Source organism: Fringilla coelebs, assembly GCF_963513975.1.
Source record: "Fringilla coelebs genome assembly, chromosome: 17".
NCBI classification, from domain to species: domain Eukaryota; kingdom Metazoa; phylum Chordata; class Aves; order Passeriformes; family Fringillidae; genus Fringilla; species Fringilla coelebs.
In genome coordinates this window covers 6,666,837-6,687,255 of record NC_140043.1, presented here as the reverse complement: position 1 = coordinate 6,687,255, position 20,419 = coordinate 6,666,837, and the positions used below count along the sequence as shown (strand labels likewise).

Below are 20,419 nucleotides of genomic sequence, written 5' to 3'. Positions count from 1 at the left end.
TCCTCTGCAACCTGGCCCCAAATACTTCCCGGGATGGGCAGGTGTTCCACACAAGCCTGAAGGTGTCCATAGATCTGGTTTATTGCTGCTGACACATCTCATCACACCTGTGTGACAGAGCTGTGTCACAGTGGCCTCCAGTGTAAAGGTGTAATTTATAGGAGAGGGGACATCACTGGGACTCGGCAAAAGTAATGAGTTAACACAGGGGCAGAAGAAAGTGCTGGTGTCCTTGGTGCCTGGGGCCTCAGTCTGCTGTGTGTGGATCCTTGGAACCACATGACTCTGAAGGCACCTTCTCCTCTGGACCTCATAGTGGCTTATTTCCCCCCTCATTTTAACCGATCAGTCTGGTTGGTTTTGTCTGTTCTGTATTACACCAACATCAGGAGCACTTGTTTGGTGAGGGACTGTAGAACCTGAGAGTGTGGAAGGGTGTAACATCTCCTGGGGTGGGATCAGCTGACTTCCCCTGGCTGAGTCCCTGGAGTCACCTGGTTTCAGCTGGGGACAGACGTGGCTGTTTCCTCCCAAAATGGTCCAGAGTCAACATATATTGTATGTGACTGAAAATTGGGATCTTAACATGAGACACTGGAATTATGACAAACTGAGAAATTTTTCTAACACTACTGAAGTACCTCAGGCTTCCCCACAGAAAGAAGCAGCATGTGCACAGCCAGGTGAGGAACTAGGTTGCTGAGTTCACGCCTGAGGCATCTGGCAGGGGCAGCATTGGAAACTTCTCTGCTGGTGATTTACATCACCTTGGGGAGCAAATAAATAATAAATATTCATTCATCACTGTGGTATCTCACAGCAGAAATCACTACACTTAAGTTTGCCATGATTTTAGCTCAGATGTAAATGGCTCTAAGGTTTTCAGCCTGACAGAGATAACTTGTTAGAGGCTGCAGAGCTGAGCACTGTACAATGCTGTTACTGCTACACAGTTTGGCCAGAGAGCAGAAGATGTCAGTACCAGCTTAAAGTCACAAAATCCTGCAAAGTCAGTCCCTGATTCATATCACTTCGAACTGACACCCTGAGAAATTGATTCCAAAGCAAACATTGGTCATGGAGATTCAGTTCTCTTAGCATTTGTGTACTCTTAGAGTGTTGTAAAAGTGCAGGGAACGTCATCCGATTTGCAGGTTGATGCAGGTTCCTTTGATCTGACTGTCATTAATTCCTCTTTCCATGCCATTCCAGCACCTTACTTGGCCACCCTGCAGCTGGACAGCAGCCTTCTGCTGCCCCCCAAGTACCAAACGCCGGCTCCGAGCCAGCCGCAGGCAGCTCCCGGGAGCTCGGGTCCCGCTCCCTCCAGCTCCTCCTCGTGTCTCTCGGCCGCCGCTGGGGCCCCTGCCACGGGCAGCTCCTTCAGCTCCACGCCCAGCGCGGGCACCACGAGCCTTCCGGCGGGGAGCGCGTCCTCCTCGGGCTCCTCGGTGCCGCAGCTGTCAGCGTCCTCTGCCACGCCCGGCGCCAGCCAGATGGGCACCTCTTCCACGCCGGGCTTCAGCGGCAATGCCGGCTCGGGGCAGAGCAGCAGCGCCGCGGGAGGCACAGCCGAGCGCTCGCAGGGCAGCGCGGGCCCCGGGGCGGACACCGAGCCGGGCCCCAACCTGCCGCAGCAGCAGCAAGAGGGACAGGAAGGGTAAGCGCTCACGTGGCTCAGAGTGCTGCTCGCTAATCCTCTGTCCTGTGCTCAGACAGCCTCTAAGCCTTAGGGAAACCCTTCAAAGGAGAGGCCCCTGACAGGTGCAGCACAGCCAAGCAGGTGGGAGCAGAGCAGGGCCTATTCCTGCAGTCACTGACAAAGGGGAGCTGGAAAAAACATCCCTCCCCTTTTCCATCACAAGAATCCCAGCCTGACTGAGCTGCATGGATGTGGAGCTGCCTTAGGACCCTCCACCTGCTCTGTCCTTGCAGCACCAGGAACACATGGGCTGTGCTTCACCTGTGGCTTGGCACTTGCAGGTACCTCATGGAGCCGAGTTCCTCTTGCTCCATCACACGTGCAACATTAACAGATGCAAAATGCAAGCCGGGGATTTTTTTTTTCCTATTTTTTTTTGCATTGCAGGTGTTGTTTTGCAAGCAGGCACACTGTAAGGTCAGGAGACACAATTGTAGTCCTGTTACTTTAAAATAAATTTGGGCAGCACAACTTTTTTAAAGACTTCATTATGAATAGCCATCCATCACATAAAAATTAAGAAAAGGTTTTTCAGCATTGTATGTAAGTAACTTCCTGAGGCAGCATGTTTTTCATTACTCTTATAATAATGCACATTGCTGATGGTCCTGGTGTGTATTACAGAGAGGGAAGTGCTCACATCCTGCTGTAGCTGGGCTTGTCCTTGAGACATCTGTTCCCTGATCTGTGCAAAACATCCTTTGAGCAGCTGCAGGGGCTTCTGACAGAGGCTGAGTGCTTTGATCACTTACAGATGTTGAGCCTCACTCTCCTGGTTGAGGCATGGGAGGAGCATTTTACCAAGTAAGAAATCCTCAATTCCTCGTTCTGTTGCCGGTGGAGCCTTCCCTGGACCTGAGCAGGACCCCGGGCTCCATGAATTGCTTTGATACTTCTGAACTCCTACTCTTCCCCTTCCACCTCTTCCAAAAACAAACCCCAAACTGCACCAAAACCCAGACACACAGCTAAAGAGTCAACTTTTCCATATTCTTCAGGTAAAATGTGGTCTGATTTCATTGAGTGAGATGCTGTTAGACTGTAGGGTACCTTTAGTGCCTGATTAACCCAGGTATTTCAGATTAGGAGCTGCTGTGAGCACAACTCATCTCAGTGTCTGTCCTCACGGGTTTTAGTTTTGCTTTTGGATGTCAGAATTGCTCGTGCTTTCCTTGTCCTGGCTCAGCCTGGCCCCAGACACAAGCAGTACTCACCTGTGGCTCTGCCCCCAGCACGTCGGAGCGGGAGCGGATCGGGATCCCCACGGAGCCGGACGCTGCGGACAGCAACGCCTACCCCCCCGCCGTGGTCATCTACATGGTGGACCCCTTCACCTACACTGCCGACGAGGAGTCTGCCTCCACCAACTTCTGGCTCCTGAGCCTCATGAGATGCTACACAGAAATGTTGGACAACTTGCCTGAGAATATGAGGAATTCTTTCATTCTCCAGGTAATTCTGCCTTCCTCTGTATCTTCACACTGCGTCTGTCACAGCACACCTGTGATACGGACACTGTGCTGAAAGAGATAAGTGAGAGACAATGCATGAAATGTAGGTGGCATTTACAAATTATTTTGTTGACAGTGCAAGGCTGTATATTAAAACAACCCCTTGTGTTTGTTTTGATGAGGAAATGAATTAGGGCAGCCTCAGTATCCGTGCATCGACTCTGTCCCGTGGTCCCAGCAATCCTGTCTGCTCAATGCTTCCTGGAGAGGGATTTCAATTATTTGTGTTGTAACTTGAGTTGCCATTTCCAAAACTGGCCAGTTGCTCCTTTGATTACTTTACATGTTGAGTTGTTTGCTGCTTATATTCCCTTGATTTATACTATTTAATCCAAAAGAAGTACGTGAAACCAGACATTTAATGTATAATATAACTATTGTATTGTTATTATCTGCTTCTTAAAAATAATTTACCATGTAACTTGGCATATAAAAACAGTTACTTACTATGGAATTGCTGAAGAATTTAATTTGTGCAGCCAGAGGCAGCTCTTGGCCTCTTGCCCAGGCTGGCTGGATTTTGCCAGGTCTCCTTGTCACAGAAGCTGAGCCTCAATAAATGTGGGGGGAATGGGAGCCCAGAGGGCACAGGCAGGAACAGTGTGGGAAGGATTTCTGTGCACCTTATCCACATCTGCTCACCTTGGTTTAAAAGTATTTCAAATTAGTTTAAAAAAAAAAAAAATTGACCTGGAGACACTAAAACCAAAGCAGCCACTGACACCACAGTACCTGAAACACAAGAACTGTGTAACCTCTGCACTGCCTCTGGAGCTGAGGCTGTAGCTCACTGACCCTTTTTCTTAGTGCTGTTTGTTTTCACATTCACTGTTTGTTCCCCAAAATACATTTTGCCAGTTGAAGTCAAAACAGCAATTTTCTCTAAGTCAAGGGAAACATGATCCAGTTCCAGCACTGTACTCTCACAGCTGTACCACAGCACACACAACATGCAGTTACTTCAAAATAAATCAAAGCCAAATGTTTGCAGCTTTATTACCGTTCGTGTACAGAGGGGGAAAGCCCAGCTCCTGAAATCCTTGGGTAGAGCTGGCTTTTAAAAACACACAGACACATTTAGTAAGCAGAATGTGCTGCCAAGGTTCTGAAGGTTCAAGCAAGAACCATAAAGTAGTTAAAGTTTTGTGACACTTAAGTTTTATTACTACTGAAAATATTTGTTGAAAGAATCTGTTTGGGTCTGGTAGTGTTGGCAGCAATGTGAATGTTTTGTATTGACAGCTTCTGCTCCAAAGATCTCACTGTAAAGGGAAAGATAATTCAACAGCCACGAGTAGGACTTGTACTATAAAACCAGTAGATAAAAACAGTGAGGTTACAGGGATTTAATTCTAATTTTAAAATAGGTTTAATCTGAAATCCGGAGTTTTGTCATGCTTTGTTTCCTTCTGAAGGAGTGTCGTGCCATTTCTCCTTCCTGCTCTTGTTGTGTAGTTGGGTCTTAACCCACAAACTCATCTTCCAGGCAAATCTCCCTGTAGCTCTGGTTCTTGCTGGTTGAAACCTTGTGGGCTGCTTCCCTTGACTTTCTGAAACAAATGAAACTGAGCAGCATCTGAGGCTGCTGAGCTTCCACTGGGAACTAAATTAAAAAGGCGAAATAACCACACAAATCATTGTAGCAGAATCTTAATTGTGCCCTGTACACCCCTGTGTAAGGATGACACCATAGTGCCAATTCCCACAAGGACAGCAAACAATTCCCAACCATGAGCCATGGAGCCAAACCTGCCTGAACACAACGTTCAGGGACTCTGTGGTTGAGGCCACCTGCAAGTGAAGATGTTGCCCTTATAAAACACTTATAAAAAATTCAGTGTGTTTGAATACAAGTGTTTGGGGTTTATGGATTAAAATTCACTCTCATTTTGATGGAAGCAGTTTTGTCCCAGAGAATGCAGTGCCTGTGTGCTGCAGCCACTCCTGCCACGGACCGGTAATGCAAATCATGGAGCATCCCAAAGTGTGCTGAGTGTTCAGTGACTAATGACTGTGTGGATCTGGTTGGATATTATTGAGCAGCTCCTGCTCCTGGAAGCCTCTCAGCCCTGTTTTATTGTGTGTTTGAATTTCACAGATTGTGCCTTGCCAGTACATGCTGCAGACAATGAAGGATGAACAGGTTTTCTACATTCAGCACTTGAAGTCTCTGGCGTTCTCTGTGTACTGCCAGTGCAGGAGGCCCCTGCCCACACAGATCCACATCAAGTCCCTCACAGGCTTTGGGCCAGCTGCCAGCATTGAGATGACCCTCAAAAATCCTGAGGTTGGTATTGGTGGCAAGAAAATCAATGTCTGTTAAAAACTGTAACCACTTTCCTCAAATATCAAAGAGTAGAGAAAATACTTGTTGGGGGATTTTTTTCAAGATATAGAAGACGATGATACAAGGGGAAAAGGCAAGCTAATATGGAATAGAAAATAGTAACAAAAACATTAGGCTAACTTGCTTTCAAAACATTTTAAGCTTCTGGTTTTGATTCATAAAGTAGAAGGTTATAGTGTGAAAGAAGAGAAAATGAACATCATTAGTTGGGATTCTGAGTAATTTTGTGGTTTCAGTCTATAGTGCTCCAACCAGAGTTTAAACCCAACCTTTATTTCTATTCACATATATATGCATATATATGAAATAAGTACCTGTGCCTAATTGCAGATGTTATATTAATTCCCTGAGGTAATGGAGAAATCCCCCTCTTCGATGGGCTTATCTTTTATCTATTTTAAACTGTAAATATTAAAGCCCGGATTCTGGAATTTCAGGGATATCAAAGGAAGAATAATCCATCCTACTTTCTATGAATGTTTTGCATTCTTTGAAAGATAACTATGAATATTTTATTTAGATTTAATGGACCAACAAAACACTTAAACATTTACCTTGGCATAAAGAGCTGCTTGGGAGGGTTTAAAAACCTACTTGCAAAGCCAAACCTATTGGCATTTATTTAGTGCATTTAATTAATCTCTGTTTATTGCATTTTATACATTTTCTCTCAGTCTGCACTGCAGACTCCCGAACTTTGCTGGAAAATTAAGAAAATACCCTGACCGTTTTTTAATTATGGAACGTCTGGTGAGGCCCCTCCTGTGTGTTCTCCAGAGAGGAGTTCCAAGGCAAAAATGGCTTTGGGGTGCCCATGTGGGAAGCAGCTCTGCAGAAGACGACCTGGAGGTCCTGTTGGACATGATGGATGCTCCCAAGGAGCAGCAGTTGGGCTGCCTTGGGAAGGTGCTGCAGCCCAGCCAGGGAGGTGCTTGTCCTCCTCCCTTCTGGGCTCCTCAGAACAAGGAACTTGGATGTACTGGAGCAAATCCAGCCAAGGGCCTAAAGATGATTAAGGGACAGGAAGATCTGACAGCTGAGGGGGTTTAAACTCCTGCCTGTGTCAGAGACTGGTCCAAAGACTGCTTTCATGTCCTGGGTTCCCTGCACATAAAAAGAAATCTTTAGATAAGGTTTGAACGCATCAGCTTTAACTGGCAGCAGTGAATTGTCTATAACCCCCCTTTTCCCAGTCTCCCTCCTGACTAGGAATGCTTTCAATTTGCTCATTGTTTCACACTTGCCTGTCTCTGTACTCGCTGCCTCTGTGTGTGTGTGTGTGTGTGTTCCTTGTGTTCAGTAGTTCCTGATCTATCCCCTGATGGTTGTGCTGACTCTTGCAGAGGCCCAGCCCAATCCAGCTGTACTCACCTCCTTTCATCCTGGCCCCCATCAAAGACAAGCAGACAGAGCTGGGAGAGACGTTTGGAGAGGCCAGTCAGAAATACAACGTGCTCTTTGTCGGGTACTGCCTGTCCCACGACCAGCGCTGGCTCCTGGCGTCCTGCACCGACCTGCACGGGGAGCTGCTGGAGACCTGCATTGTCAACATCGACCTGCCCAGCAGGTACTCGCTGCCCTTGGCTTCTCCCATGGATCCATCGCTGGAGTCATCCCTCACCAGCTCCTTGCACATCCCTTCCATCCCCTTTCCTGCTCAGGAGATCACGCTGGTGTTACAGTGAGAATATTTCGGTTTGCACTTCGAGATTTTCAGATCTGCACAGGGAAAAGTGACTGAGTTACACTTGTTTTACAATTGGTTTTAAATTTTTTTTGTTTAAAAATCTTACCTTGAGGAACACCTGGTATGTTGCTCAGCAGTTTGATGGCACTGCAGTAACAGTGTTGAAAGCAGACACGCAGTTTCTCTTGTTAGTAGTAGTAAAAGGTAAGTTAGGGACAGCCCAGAACTCTGTAGGTGGTAAACAGTGACATAATTAGAGAACAGAAATCTGAATATTGTCCTTGATTGTCCTCTCACTCTTGTGTTTAATTCCTTCCCCTGCAGGTCAAGGAGGAGCAAGCTGTCTGCCCGGAAGATCGGGCTGCAGAAGCTCTGGGAGTGGTGCATTGGCATCGTCCAGATGACATCCCTGCCGTGGAGAGTCGTCATTGGGCGCCTGGGCCGCCTGGGCCACGGGGAGCTGAAAGGTGTGCACTTGTCAGGGCTGCCGCTCCCAGGGTGTGGAGTGGGACAGGGACCCAGGGTGCAAGGCAGGATGGTTCTGACCTGATCACAAACCTTTCAAAATTGAGAGTGATAATCACCTAACCACAGAATTGTTTATGTTTGAAAAGCCTGCTGAGCCCATCAAGCCCAACTGTCCCCCAGTACTGCAGAAGCCACCACTGATCCATGTCCCCAAGTGCCACATCCACACAGCTTTTGAACACTTCCAGGGATGGGGACTCAGCCATTCCTCTCAGTTTTGCATCACCTGCAGACTTGCTGAGACTCTGCCATCACACAGTGGCTTTAGATGGGGTGAATTTGGCTTAACCTTCCCAAGTCCTGTCTCTGCTTCCTAGAATCATGACCTTACAAAAGGTAAACCAGGGGTGCCAAATTCTATCACAGACAGGATAGACCGTTGTTTATTTTGCCAGAGTTTAGTGAGGTCAAACATGGATGGGAAGCCAGATATCCAGGCTTCCCAGGAGGGCTCCTTAGGAGTTTATAATCAACACCAGAGCTGCTGAAGCCCTTTCTTTCCCGTTGGCCCCATTGTTGTCTCGATAGTGATGCCCACTTGACCAAGTGGATCTGAGTGTAAAGTACTTGGCAGAGAAATCATTAGGATCCTCCAAACTGGAATTTCCTGGGCCATGACAGCATGGATTACAGGAGAGCTGGCTGCAGTCCTGCCCTGGCACTGAATTCCTGTATTTGTTTCCTTAAACCTTTCCTTGCTTGTGCCCTGGGTCTGATGCTACTCCCTTGTTTTGTGCAAGATTTGCACACTGTCCTTCCAAGGGAAGTTGGGGGCCTTTATCAGAGGTTAGAGAAAGTTCTGAACAAAGTTATCCTGACACAGAAATAGAGACAAGATTCAGTTGTGATTCCTCAACTTAAACATCACTAAGCAAACAAAATGGACTTGGGAAAAAATGTATTGAACAAAGGAAAGCCAGCAGACTGCCATGGAATAAAAACATGCCACAGGAATTCCTTGAGCACTCCGTTTGCAGGGCCAGACCCCTCGTGTGCACAGGAGTCAGTCCTGGAGAGTTTGGGATTAAGGAAATGCCAAGTGTTGGGAATGTGTTGCTGTTTCCAGATGGGTGCTGGCTCTGCATCAGCTCTGTCCTCCCATGTTGCTTTTCCCTTGCAGACTGGAGTATCCTGCTCGGGGAGTGCTCCCTGCAGACAATCAGCAAACAGCTGAAGGAGGTTTGCCGCATGTGTGGCATCTCTGCAGCAGATTCCCCCTCCATCCTCAGTGCCTGCCTCGTTGCCATGGAGCCACAGGGATCATTCGTGGTGATGCCAGGTATGTTTTAGCCAACTATGACAATGCCAGAAAAACATTTCTTTTATCACATTTCACACTTAGGCGCATTAATCTTGGGATTTCTGTGAAGAACTTGACTAGCATGGCTACGTGTGGCAGAAAATAGGTTGAGCCAGCAGAATTCCCCAAAATATCATAGAGAGATGCTACATGGGGAGAGCAGTCTCCTGAGGGAGGGTGACTATAGGCCACTGCCAAAGTGCTGATCTGTTCCCTGGGAAGCCCATAGGCTCAGGCAGCCCAGTTCCCATGGGCTGGAAGTGGTGTCACAGACAGCCTTATGCCCGGAGGAGGCACAGTGGGAATGAGTAGGAGCCTGTGGAAATGGGAATAAGGAAAAGGCCATTTGCCTTCTCACACGCTGAAGTTATTTAGAGAGTTCATTTACAAGTAGCAGTCCATGGGCTTAAGTTAAAGTGAAATTTAATGCTGAGGTTCCCTTTGTTGTTTTACCCAAGCATGTACTTTTCAATGTATGTGGTGACACATCCTTAACATATACTTACAAGCCACTCTGGGTTTTTTTAAGTTTAGAAAGAAAAGACTAATACAGAGCAGAATTAATTGAGCTTGAAAATTACTTATCATGTTGAATATTTTCAAAGCGGAGATTTTGTAATGTGAGAAAACAGATGGCAAATGAGGCTTTTTTCATATCACAGTAAAACACAAAGAAAGACCCAAATCCTTCAACAGAATTTTTTTTCCCTTTAGATCCTGACACATAATTAGGTCAACAGCAAGCAAAAATTAGGTTAAAATTGAAGGTGCTGGTTAAATACTGCTGAAGAATATATCTCTGCATTGAGTATTTGCGCCTTCCAAGTTAATTGTTGGTGGGTAATTGAGAAGAACAGAGCAGGAGGAGCGAGAAACTTTATTGTTGTGCGGCTTTATTTTTGTGTTTGTGTTCATATCGACCAAAGTGGGGTGTATTTCATAATTCTACAAAGATGTGTGTGAAAAATCAACTTAACTTGCTCATTTAACAAGTAAATATTTGATTAAGGGCCAGCAGAATGACAGGAGAGGTGGGGCTGGTGATCTTAGTGTCAAGCTCTTGCAGCAATGTAATCTTTTGAAGATAAGGCTCTTCAGCTGTGTCTGTGCGTTTGCAGAGCAGGTGGGATGGGCAGAGGTGTCCCTGGACACGTGTTTGGGAGGTGATGCAGTGACCACCTGTGCCATTGTGTCTGTCCCCACAGACGCGGTGACGATGGGCTCGGTGTTCGGGCGCAGCACGGCCTTGAACCTGCAGTCGTCCCAGCTCAACACCCCCCAGGACGCCTCCTGCACACACATCCTGGTGTTCCCCACCTCTGCCACCATCCAGGTGGCACCTGCAAATTACCCCAACGAGGATGGCTTCAGCCCCACCAATGGTGAGTGAGGGGGAAATCCCCTGGGGCCTTTCCAGGGCATCAGCAGAGCTGAGCTGGGCAGAAATCAACCCTCAGGAGAACCAGGGTTCTGCACAGACTCCACACCACCCCAGCAGGGGAACCATGCAGGGCTGTAGCTACAGGGGGAGAGCACTCTCTGCCCTCCCTGAGTGTATTTTCAGAGTCACACTGGTTTGTTCCAGAAGGGACAAGGACCAGCCAATGCACCAAGTGGCACAGACCAGAGTGTACTTTGTCGTGTTGTGACTTGCTCAGGCCAGCCACTGATTTCCAATTGTGCTTCACATCGTGCCCTGTTGTGGGCAGAGCTGACACAAAGGAGGCACTTGTGGTTTAGTAGGGAAACTATCCCAACCTGAGATTTCCTGTTGCCCCTGGAGTGCTTTTACACCGAACCTGCAGTTTGAGTCAGCAAGACTCTGGTTAATGCTTTATATCCAAATAAGCATTTTCCTTCTTTGTCCCAAATCCTTTAAATGAGTGCAAAGCAATTTAAACCAAGAGCAGCTACATACACGTACAGTGGCTGTATTAATGAGGAGGGCAGTTGGGCTGGAGACAAAGGCAGGCTACTGCTTTTAAGGCTTTGATCTGTCCCTCCTGGAATGTCCCAGGGCCTCTGAAGGGAAGTTGCCCCTCTCAATCCCTGTCCCAGGAGGCACTGGGATCCCTCCCAAGCATGACAAACATTAACCTGCATTAACCTGCCCGTTGGTGCTGCAGATGTTAATTAGAGTCAGGTACAAGAATGGCCTTTTCCAAAATGGTGTTAAATTTAATTTTCTTAACTCTGCTCTACTTAATGATTAAGCTGCTTCCTGCTGCCATTAGCCAGCTCATTTCTGCTCTAGGGACCAAGCAGAGCATGATATTACCTCTGGTTTGTTTACTGAGGCTGTAGGACACAAGTTAATAAACTTCAGTTATAACATTGCTCTGGCAATCCAGAGTTCTCTTTGGGAGATGAAGGAAAACAACCACCTGCCTGTTTCAATACTGGGGTCTTAGGTGAAAATAGTTCAGGACACACATACTTTTCCATTATATATGGAGTAAATTAATATTTTTCAAGATAAATTGTTATTTATTGTTTATTATATGTAGGATGCATGACTTCTACTTAGTGCTTTGTGTTTTAGTATAAATTTGGTTACAATTTTAATTAATGCAGGTAATTCAGACAGCTCCCACTGTACCTTCTACTCACTAAAATGTACTTTAAATAGCAGTATACACTTGGATTTCTTCACCTGCTGAGAAATCTGGATAAGAAAACCCCCTCTAAACCATATTGTGATGCTGTAATTTTTGGCTCTGTGTTGATGGTGCCATATCCTTCTCTCCCATAACTTACTCAGAGTATTGTAACCTGTGTGCAGATCATGAGTAATGGAATGCGTAAGGCAAACACATCTTCCCTGTATCTTTAGGCCTCTCCCTATATTAACATAAACCAAATTAATCCAGCCAATTATGCTAATGAGCTATGTGGAACTCCTGAGGGGAAAGTGGGATATGAAGGCTGCTCTGTTTGGGATCCTGGTGCAGTGTCTGAAAGAATCACGAGTCCCTTGCTGTGAGGAAGGCCTTGCTGTCCTCACAGATTCTAGGGGCAGCTTCCCTGGAGCTGCCAGGGCTGTTCCCAGAGGTTGGAGCTGTTGTGCAGCTCTGGGAGCCTGAGGAGCAGCACCTGTGGCAGCAGCACCTGGAGCTGTGTGTGATGATTCCAAGTTTAGGGGTTTAGTGTTTAGGGGTCTCTGTGACCAACTGCACAGAGGTCTCAGTTGTTCTGTTACAAAATTCAGTCAGGATTTTATGGAGTTGCTGCAGTGGGAATTTTGTTCACTCTGTGGCCACTGCTAAAATTCATTATCCCAATAACTGCCTGCCAACTCTCCCTTTTATGTCTGTGTGGTTGCAGTCAAAGGTTCTAGGGGGGATTAAACATTAAAATTTTTATCTCTGCTTTCATCTATCTTGGGAGTATGCAAAAGAAAAAAGGGAAAGTAAATAAATTAAAGGGAAAGGTAATAAATTATAAAAATTTCTTGGAGAAAAGAGTATAGCACATTGGAAATGATTTTCCTTTCTTTTCCTTTTCAGATGACATGTTTGACCTTCCATTCCCAGATGACATGGACAATGACATTAGAATTTTGATAACAGGGAATCTTCACTCTTCACCTAATTCCTCCCCAGTTCCTTCCCCTGGATCACCATCTGGCACTGGAGTGGGATCTCACTACCATCACAGCAGGGTAAGGCTGGAGCACTATAGGGAACAGCGCTTAAAATACAAAGGAAGACCCAAATCCTCCAACAAAATCTTTTTCCTTTAGATCCTGACACATAATTAGCTCAACACAAGCAAAAATTAGTTTAAAACTGAAGGTTAAATACTGCTGGAGGTGTCTCTGCAATGGCTGTTTGCACCCTCCTAGTTAATTGTTGGTGGATAATTGAGGGGGAGAAAGCAGTAGGAGAGCAGCTTTATTTTGGTGTGGCACAGCCGTAGCTGATGACCCTGCATAGATTTAATCTACTCATCCATTCTTTCCTGGAAAATCCTATGGAATGTCTCTGGCATGAAGTGACAAGTGTTTGAGAGAAGGGAAGCTGTGACAGCCCTGTTCCCATGGATTTCAGGGGAGGCAAGAGGGAGAGAATTCTCCCAGGGATGAAACTCTGCCCATGGAAACTCCGCAGGTGCTGGATGGTTATGCAGATGTTGTTTTCTTAGGAATATTTAGCCCAGAGCACACAGCGTTTGGGAGTTATTTTTGTTTGAAGTGGCTTTTATAAAGTCAGTTCCAACATCAGTGATTACTTAAAATGCAAATTATTTTCAGTAATTCGTGCTATTTTTTTTGAATTGGCTTAGCTTGGATCAGGTTTGATGCAACTCTTTCACTCCTACATTTAATCATGTAAGACTGAGCTGTTCTCTTCAAATGGTTTCCGTCACAATTAGGTTGAAGTTTTGTGCTTTGCAAGTTTCTGTGAAGTTTTGTTCTAGAAGTATTAACTTTGAAGTAGTAGTATATTACTTCTTTACTAAATAGTAGAGTATTTTATGAGAGAAACAGGGTAACTTTTGTACCATTTGTGACATGTCAATGAGACGTCTCCAGATCAGAATTCTAACTCCTGAGCATGACTGACTAAATGGTGATAGTTTCACCCCTGGAAGTAGAAAGTCCTGCCTGTATTTCCCTTGCAAACTCTGCCAAAATGCCTCAGTGGAGCTTTAATACAGTCAGTGAGGGAGAAATGCCTCGTTCCTCAGCCACAGAAATACTAATCCTGTTTTGTGAGATTAGTCCACAACCACCTTGTGTGGATTGTGTAACTCTCCCATCAAAGGCTCGATAACAGCACGTTGCTGTCCCAGTTATTCCAAACTGGTGTGTGGGCAAATGAAAGCTTCTAAATTCTGCTGCCAAACCCTGCAGCTATAAATCAGAACTCCTCACTTTCTCTCTCCCCAGTTCCCTCAGCAATCCATTCTGTCCCACTTCTATGCAGAGCTTGCTTTCAGTGGAGCAGCATCCATTGGGAGCAGCCCTGGGAGGTTCACGGCCTGAGCCCAGAGCCCTGGACAAGCCCCTTCCAGCTGAACCCAAGTAATTCCCATTAACCATTAAGCCAGGCCTGGTAATTGCAGTGTAATGTTTGGCTTTAGCAGAGCAGCAGTGTGTGATCATCCCCCCGTGGGCCTGGGGTCAGGGCAATAATTGATGGCTGGGCATCAGCCCCGTGTGCTGGGCTCTCTGTGCCCCCTGCCCCAGGCTTTTTTCCTGCCTTGGATTCCTGTCCAGACCCACTGGAAGGGATTGGCAGGAGGGATTTGTAATTGAGCTGCTTTCTGTGCTGTGGAATCTTTGCCTTTTTTTCTTAACCTGTTGACATTTATGGATGAAGTGAACTGCTCTCCCAGCTGTTTGGGAATCTACAGTGCTTCTGAAACATAAGCCTGGAGAACCAAGTACAGGGGAATAAGGCAGGGCCTGGGTAACTTTGACTAAGATTCCTCACTGACTAAAGGAGGGCTCATTTGTCACAGGACAGTAATTAGCAAATGAAGTCACTGTTCCAGGAGTGGGCTGTATTGACAGCACCCCCAGAGCTGCCTTCTCCCTGTCTTGCAGAGCCAAGGTGAACGTCTCCTCTCCAGAGAAGCCCCCGAGGAGCTGAAGCAGCAGCCCCTGGCCCTGGGGTACTTTGTGTCGACTGCCAAAGCGGAGAACCTCCCGCAGTGGTTCTGGTCCTCCTGTCCTCAGGCGCAGAACCAGTGTCCCCTCTTCCTGAAGGTCTGTCATGCTCCACATGGAGCCCTCATTATCCACTGCTGTTTCCATGCCTGTAAAAGCTGCAGTTGAAGTCTGTGGTGTCAGAGGAAACCTGAGACCTCTCACTCCAGAACTGCAGAACTCCAGTCCATTTATTCAAAATTGTTACCATTAATTTGGTAATACACGTGGTCATGGGGGGGTTCAACACAGAATTGCCACCTTCCCACGCTGTCCTGAGGTGATTCACAATGGATGTTTCTTGGGAATCTTGACCAGTACCTGCTGTATGAGAAGTTAATTTTTGCTCTTTCCCTCTGCACAGGCCTCTCTCCATCACCACATCTCTGTAGCGCAGACAGATGAGCTTCTACCTGCCAGAAATTCTCAGCGAGTTCCTCACCCCCTCGACTCTAAAACTACATCAGATGTCTTGAGGTAACACCCTTTAGGTTTTCATTTCTGCCCTAAACATTTGGGGACTGAGCTTGGAGGTTTCAGAGTAACCTTTCCAACCTATCACAATTACTTATCAGCACTTTTTAGCCCTGCCATGCCCTATGTATCTTGGGGCATTTCTTCCTCCAAAGATGCCAGAGCAGGGCTTTGAGGGGGAATTCTGTGCGTTTCCCTCTGCTGTGCTTAATGATACCAAGCAAACTCAGAACAGCTCAGCCTTGCCAGGGGGACATCATGGTTTGTCCCCCACCCAGACAGCTCTGTGCCCCTGGCATCTAATCTGATCTGTGCCACTCATTATCTTGCCTCACCGAACCCAATGGATTTGTAGGAGGAGATAAAAGCACTCCCTGATGCTACTGTGCTAGCATTGGGGTATAAAGGAGACACTGTTCCTGAATGCATGTAGGGTGTGTGTTTTATTGTTCAGGATGGTGTGGGGCCTGTTTGCCTCCTTCCCACCTTTGGGGACTGGACACAGATCTGTGTGATGAGAGCACACAGTGTGGGACACCCCAGTGAACAAACAAACATCAGCAGGGAACAGGAATGTCTAATCTAAGGAAATTGGGGGTGTACTATTCTAGAAGATCTGAATTTGCATCCTCTTGGAGGACTGAGCTCTCAAAAGTGTCCCAGGTATTGAGTAAAACGAGAATGCAGTGGACAGGGAAAGGACATCAGACACAAGTTACAAGATGAGAAATTGCAATTAGAGGATCACAGGAACAGTGTGAGCAAATACTGGTACAGGGTGCCCAGAGAGGCAGAGGTGTTCAATCCCCGAGGCTTTGACAGCAGTGGCATTTGAACCAATGTGTGTCTAGAGCCTGTGGATGTTGGGAGGGCCTTCATGCAAATAGCTCAGACACAGCAAAGCTGAACCCTCCTGCTTTTCAGTGAGGTTCCTCCTTTGCCAACATACTGGCAGCTCAGTCAGGGTGTAGGTGCAGGAGAGCCCCTTACACCCCCCAGGGCAGGCTGTGATGTCTGTGCCTCGCTGTGCAGGTTTGTGCTGGAGCAGTACAACGCCCTGTCCTGGCTCACGTGTAACCCGGCCACGCAGGATCGCAGCTCCTGCCTGCCCGTGCACTTCGTGGTGCTCACCCAGCTCTACAATGCCATCATGAACATCCTGTAGGACACACACAAGCACTTGTTCTTCTGGCTGCTTCTCCCCTCCGCCCGGGAACGTGCCACGACCTGCAAAGAGCTCCGTTTGCTTCTCTTCAGACCAGTCCTGTGCTGTGCTTCTGTTCCTCCAAAAGCACATGTGAATTCTGCAGTGTTCAAAACTAAACTACCCATCAACATCTCTGGCAGCTTCAGTCCAAAATCTGGGAACATCCAAGAACAGTGAACACAGAGTAACCTCAAGCCAGTGTTAGTTTGGTGGCTCAGTAACTACTGGTCAGCGTGATTATTTTTTTTAATATTTTATTTTTTTAAGGAAGACTACAGGATCTTTTTGCATTAGGAACTGATAAAGACCCACAAGCAGTGTCAGCCCTCTGAGTAAAAACCACCTTGTAGTGACCAGTTCAGGTGTTTTGTTGTTTGATCGTCGTAAACTGGGACTTTGCAGGAAGAAAAAACCACAAACACAAAACCACACAGTTGTAGTCTCGTATAAATATTGGAGTTTTCTGTCTACCTGGAGTTCCTGTCAGAGTGGATTGGGATGAATGCATGCATTTGTTACCTGTCCATGTAGATATGAATGGTCTGGAGATACTTTATTTATTTTTAGGTTTGGGGAGGGGAGGGATTAAATTATAAAGGACCAGGAACAGTAGAAATACCTTAAAAATCCAGCTCCGTTCCACTGTAGGGTTATTTATCTACAGACCTCTCACTCTTCTGATCTGGAAATCAAAAGAAGCTCATAACAATCAAAGTCTGGGAAGGGAAGCATGTTCTGGTAAGGATATCTTGTATTTCAAGGAATTCTCCCCTGTGTTTAGCCTGGTTAAAGCAAGGAATGGCCAGTGTTTAATGAAGGATAACACTACCTAAGGGAGAAGAGTGAGAGGGAGGTAGGGAGGAAAAAATACTTTAAAACCCAATTCAGGGCAAAGTGGAAAGTGGCAAATTACTCTATTGTAGAGCTATGATTGAAATATATTTCCAGTAAATTTAGTGATGCTAGAAAAGTATTTACTGAAAGCCAAGTTGCCCTTGAATTCTGGGCAGACTCGTCCATGTACATATCCAAAAATACGGCTTTTGTTTACACTAAATCAGTCACAAATCTGGTGTATTTTTTCTGACTATAGGAATATTATTTCAAAGAAATAATTTTTAAAAATTATATCATTAAATTAGTACTTGAAGTTACACCACTGTGGTGGCAAATTTACTTTGTTTTGTGAAATGATCGCCATTGGGAAGGTTAATGGCTAATTGAAGTATTTTTATGACTCCTTCATTCCAGGCTCCCAGGGGTTCCTATTCCAGCCCCATTCCCTCATTTCTGGGGGTGCACTGGGCAGCAGGAGGGGGCCAGGGTCAGGCACTTGGATCGGGCTGGGTGACCCCTCCCCTGGCTGTGAAGAAAAACTACCAAGTTTAGAGTTCTTCCAAAAGACTTTCATGTTCTGGTTAAAAAAAATGAAATTCTATGATTTTAAAAAGTATTTTTCTTGAGATAATGTAACATTTAAAACAAATTATATAAAATAATAAAAGAAAAAAAAAAAGAATTGCTTGTGTAATGAGAAGGTGAAGGCAGGAGAGGAACCTGTAAATGGATTATTTCCTTCCCTGCTCCACCCCTCCGTGTGGGTGTCCTCTTTGCAATGTATAGGTTAAAAAAAAAATCTGATATCAAACCATTTGTATCTAATGTGTACAGTGTAAAATTGACTTTAAAAATATTGCAGTACTATTTTTTCTTAATCAGAAAAGAAAATTCTCAAGGCCTTTTGAAGAGCATAAAAAGATGAAGATTGTAAACTTGTATAAAAAAATTTAACTTGGGGAGGAAAACAATGTAAAGTAGACATTTGTAATCTTTTACCATTTGGGGGTTATTTGTTCCCAGGATTCATCTGAACTTTGGATTATTATTTTGCTTATTGTTTTTAAATGGGCTGTTTTTATCCAGGGGCGTTTCTTCCCCACAAACCTGGTTCTAAGCAAAAATTAGAAATTAAAAAAAGGGCAGCAAGGAGTAGTTTTCATCTGGTGTCTTTTATTTAATTTTTTTAAGTTAAGAGAAGCTGGTGACATATTTATACGTTTTTGTGCAAAATAAATGAATGGCAATAGATTTTAAAGAAAAATCTTATGTACTTCAGTGTGAGAAGTTCTGTATAATATTTCTCTTAAATATGCATTATTTTACTTGTGAGTTTTTTACTGAATTAATCTGAAATGTACAAGCCCTGGCTTTCCTACAGAGTGAAGAAAGTTATTATTATTTTTTTTTTTATTTCTAACTTTGGAAAATCATGCCTAAATCAGAATTATTATTACAGTTGTTTGAGCTAAAGGGAGTGGGAGGGTGGGGAATGTCCAGCATGCTTGTATGTATATTTCAGAACCTTTTTTAAATGTAAAAGCTGTACATTTCTGGGGAGTTCTGAATTTCTTTTTGTTTTCTTTTTTTTTTTTCCTCTGAGCATTTTGCAGTGAGCTTCTTTTATATATAGCCGACAATTTGAAAGAAAACAAAAAAAAATGTGAAGTTCATTTTAAATCTACAGTATATCGCTGGTACAATACACTAAAAAAGACTTTGATAAAAAGAAACAATAATAATAAAAGACCTCCATTTTAAATGTCATTCATATATACCTTGTGGATGAGAGCTATATACTTTTACACACTTTTTTAGATGAATAAATTATTGAATTACTGAAACTGTTGGTGCAGTTTTATTCTTTTATTGAGCTCTGAGTTTTGGCATTCCCAGGGAAAGAATTGCAAGGTGCAGATCCAGGGCTGTGAATGGAACTGGAATGAAATGTTTCAAACCATGGCTGTTGTGAGGGGACAGGGGCTGTCACTGATGCCAAGGATGGGAAATCCTGCCAGAGGGGTGGGTGGGAGCAGCCTGGGATAATCCAGTGCCATGGGAGCAGTGGCTGCTTTCCATGGACTGCTCTGAACCCAGGGGTCCATCAATGATGGATGAACTTCTCCATGTGCAGCAGGTGAGTCTCCAGCAGGAGCTCTCAGGGGCAGGTCAGGCCTGGCCCCTCTCCCAGCACAGGGATGGGGACAGGGCCATGGTGGCTGCAGGACAGCCCTGGATGAGGGACCAGAGCCATGGACTCAGGCTTCCCAGAGAAGCTGCAGAATCCCCAGCCACAGGAGCTGGACTCCATGATCCTTGTGGATCCCTCCCAGCTCAGGACACTCTGAGATTCTGTGCTAATTGTGAATTCTGTGCTGTGTAACTGCTGTGGGCAGGGCTGCATTGGACTGTTACACCCAGGAGGTCTCTTCAGAGAGAGACACTCTGGGATTAGCAAGGTCATTCCCAAATACAAAAGTGCCAAAATGACATTTAATGACCAGCTGTGACATCCCAGGATGTGGTGGGGGGGGATGGGGATTGGAGCCAGCTGTGCCATCCTGGGATGGGGGGGGAAGGATCCAGCTGTACCATCCTGGGATGTGTGGGGTGGCTGGAGCCAGCTGTGCCACCCCAGGCTACAGGGACAGCCCCTGTTACAGCAGTGCTGGCTGGCAAAAGGGGATGGGGGAGTTTCTGCAGACTCCAAGTGTCTCACAGCTGATCTTTGTGGCTCACTCCCTTAAAAAGTATTCTAAAAGTACTAATTTTCCATAATAGCTGGAGCCCACATGAGTGTCCCATGACATCGCCAGTGACTGGATGGAGGAACTGCCACTCCTTTCCATGCCTCTTTAATGGCCATTTGGGATTTCCTCAGTAGATGTTAATTCTTGTACACTTGAATTTTGGTGCTTCTTAGTTCTGAATTCAGATAGTTACAAAAATAGTCCCTAAGATTTTAACTTTTTTTTTTTAACTTTCAAGCTTGTATCTTTTAGTTCACTGTTCTACTGTAAATTATGGTACTAAATGACACTGTTCAATTACCCTATCCAAGTCTGTACAGAACAGTTACATTTTGGTCTTTTCCTGTAAGAGCTGCAAGTACCTGGAATTACTGCAGAGCAGTATTTGTTACATGGAGATTACTTTGTGACTAATTCACTGGC

At 45.5% G+C, this 20,419-nt stretch overlaps 1 protein-coding gene across 1 annotated transcript in view; it reads left to right on the top strand.

Moving 5' to 3' along the window:
* MED13L (mediator complex subunit 13L) overlaps positions 1–19,050 on the top strand; it is a 172,872-nt gene extending 153,822 nt beyond the window's left edge. The window contains exons 21-31 of the mRNA XM_084217442.1: positions 1,213–1,660; positions 2,935–3,154; positions 5,312–5,500; positions 6,904–7,127; positions 7,572–7,714; positions 8,896–9,054; positions 10,281–10,457; positions 12,582–12,736; positions 14,627–14,788; positions 15,093–15,205; positions 16,235–19,050. Of these exons, the coding sequence (XP_084073568.1) occupies positions 1,213–1,660; positions 2,935–3,154; positions 5,312–5,500; positions 6,904–7,127; positions 7,572–7,714; positions 8,896–9,054; positions 10,281–10,457; positions 12,582–12,736; positions 14,627–14,788; positions 15,093–15,205; positions 16,235–16,367 (2,123 nt within the window). The 3' untranslated portion in view covers positions 16,368–19,050. The remainder of the gene's footprint in view (positions 1–1,212; positions 1,661–2,934; positions 3,155–5,311; positions 5,501–6,903; positions 7,128–7,571; positions 7,715–8,895; positions 9,055–10,280; positions 10,458–12,581; positions 12,737–14,626; positions 14,789–15,092; positions 15,206–16,234) is intronic.
* The last annotated feature ends 1,369 nt before the right edge of the window (positions 19,051–20,419 follow it).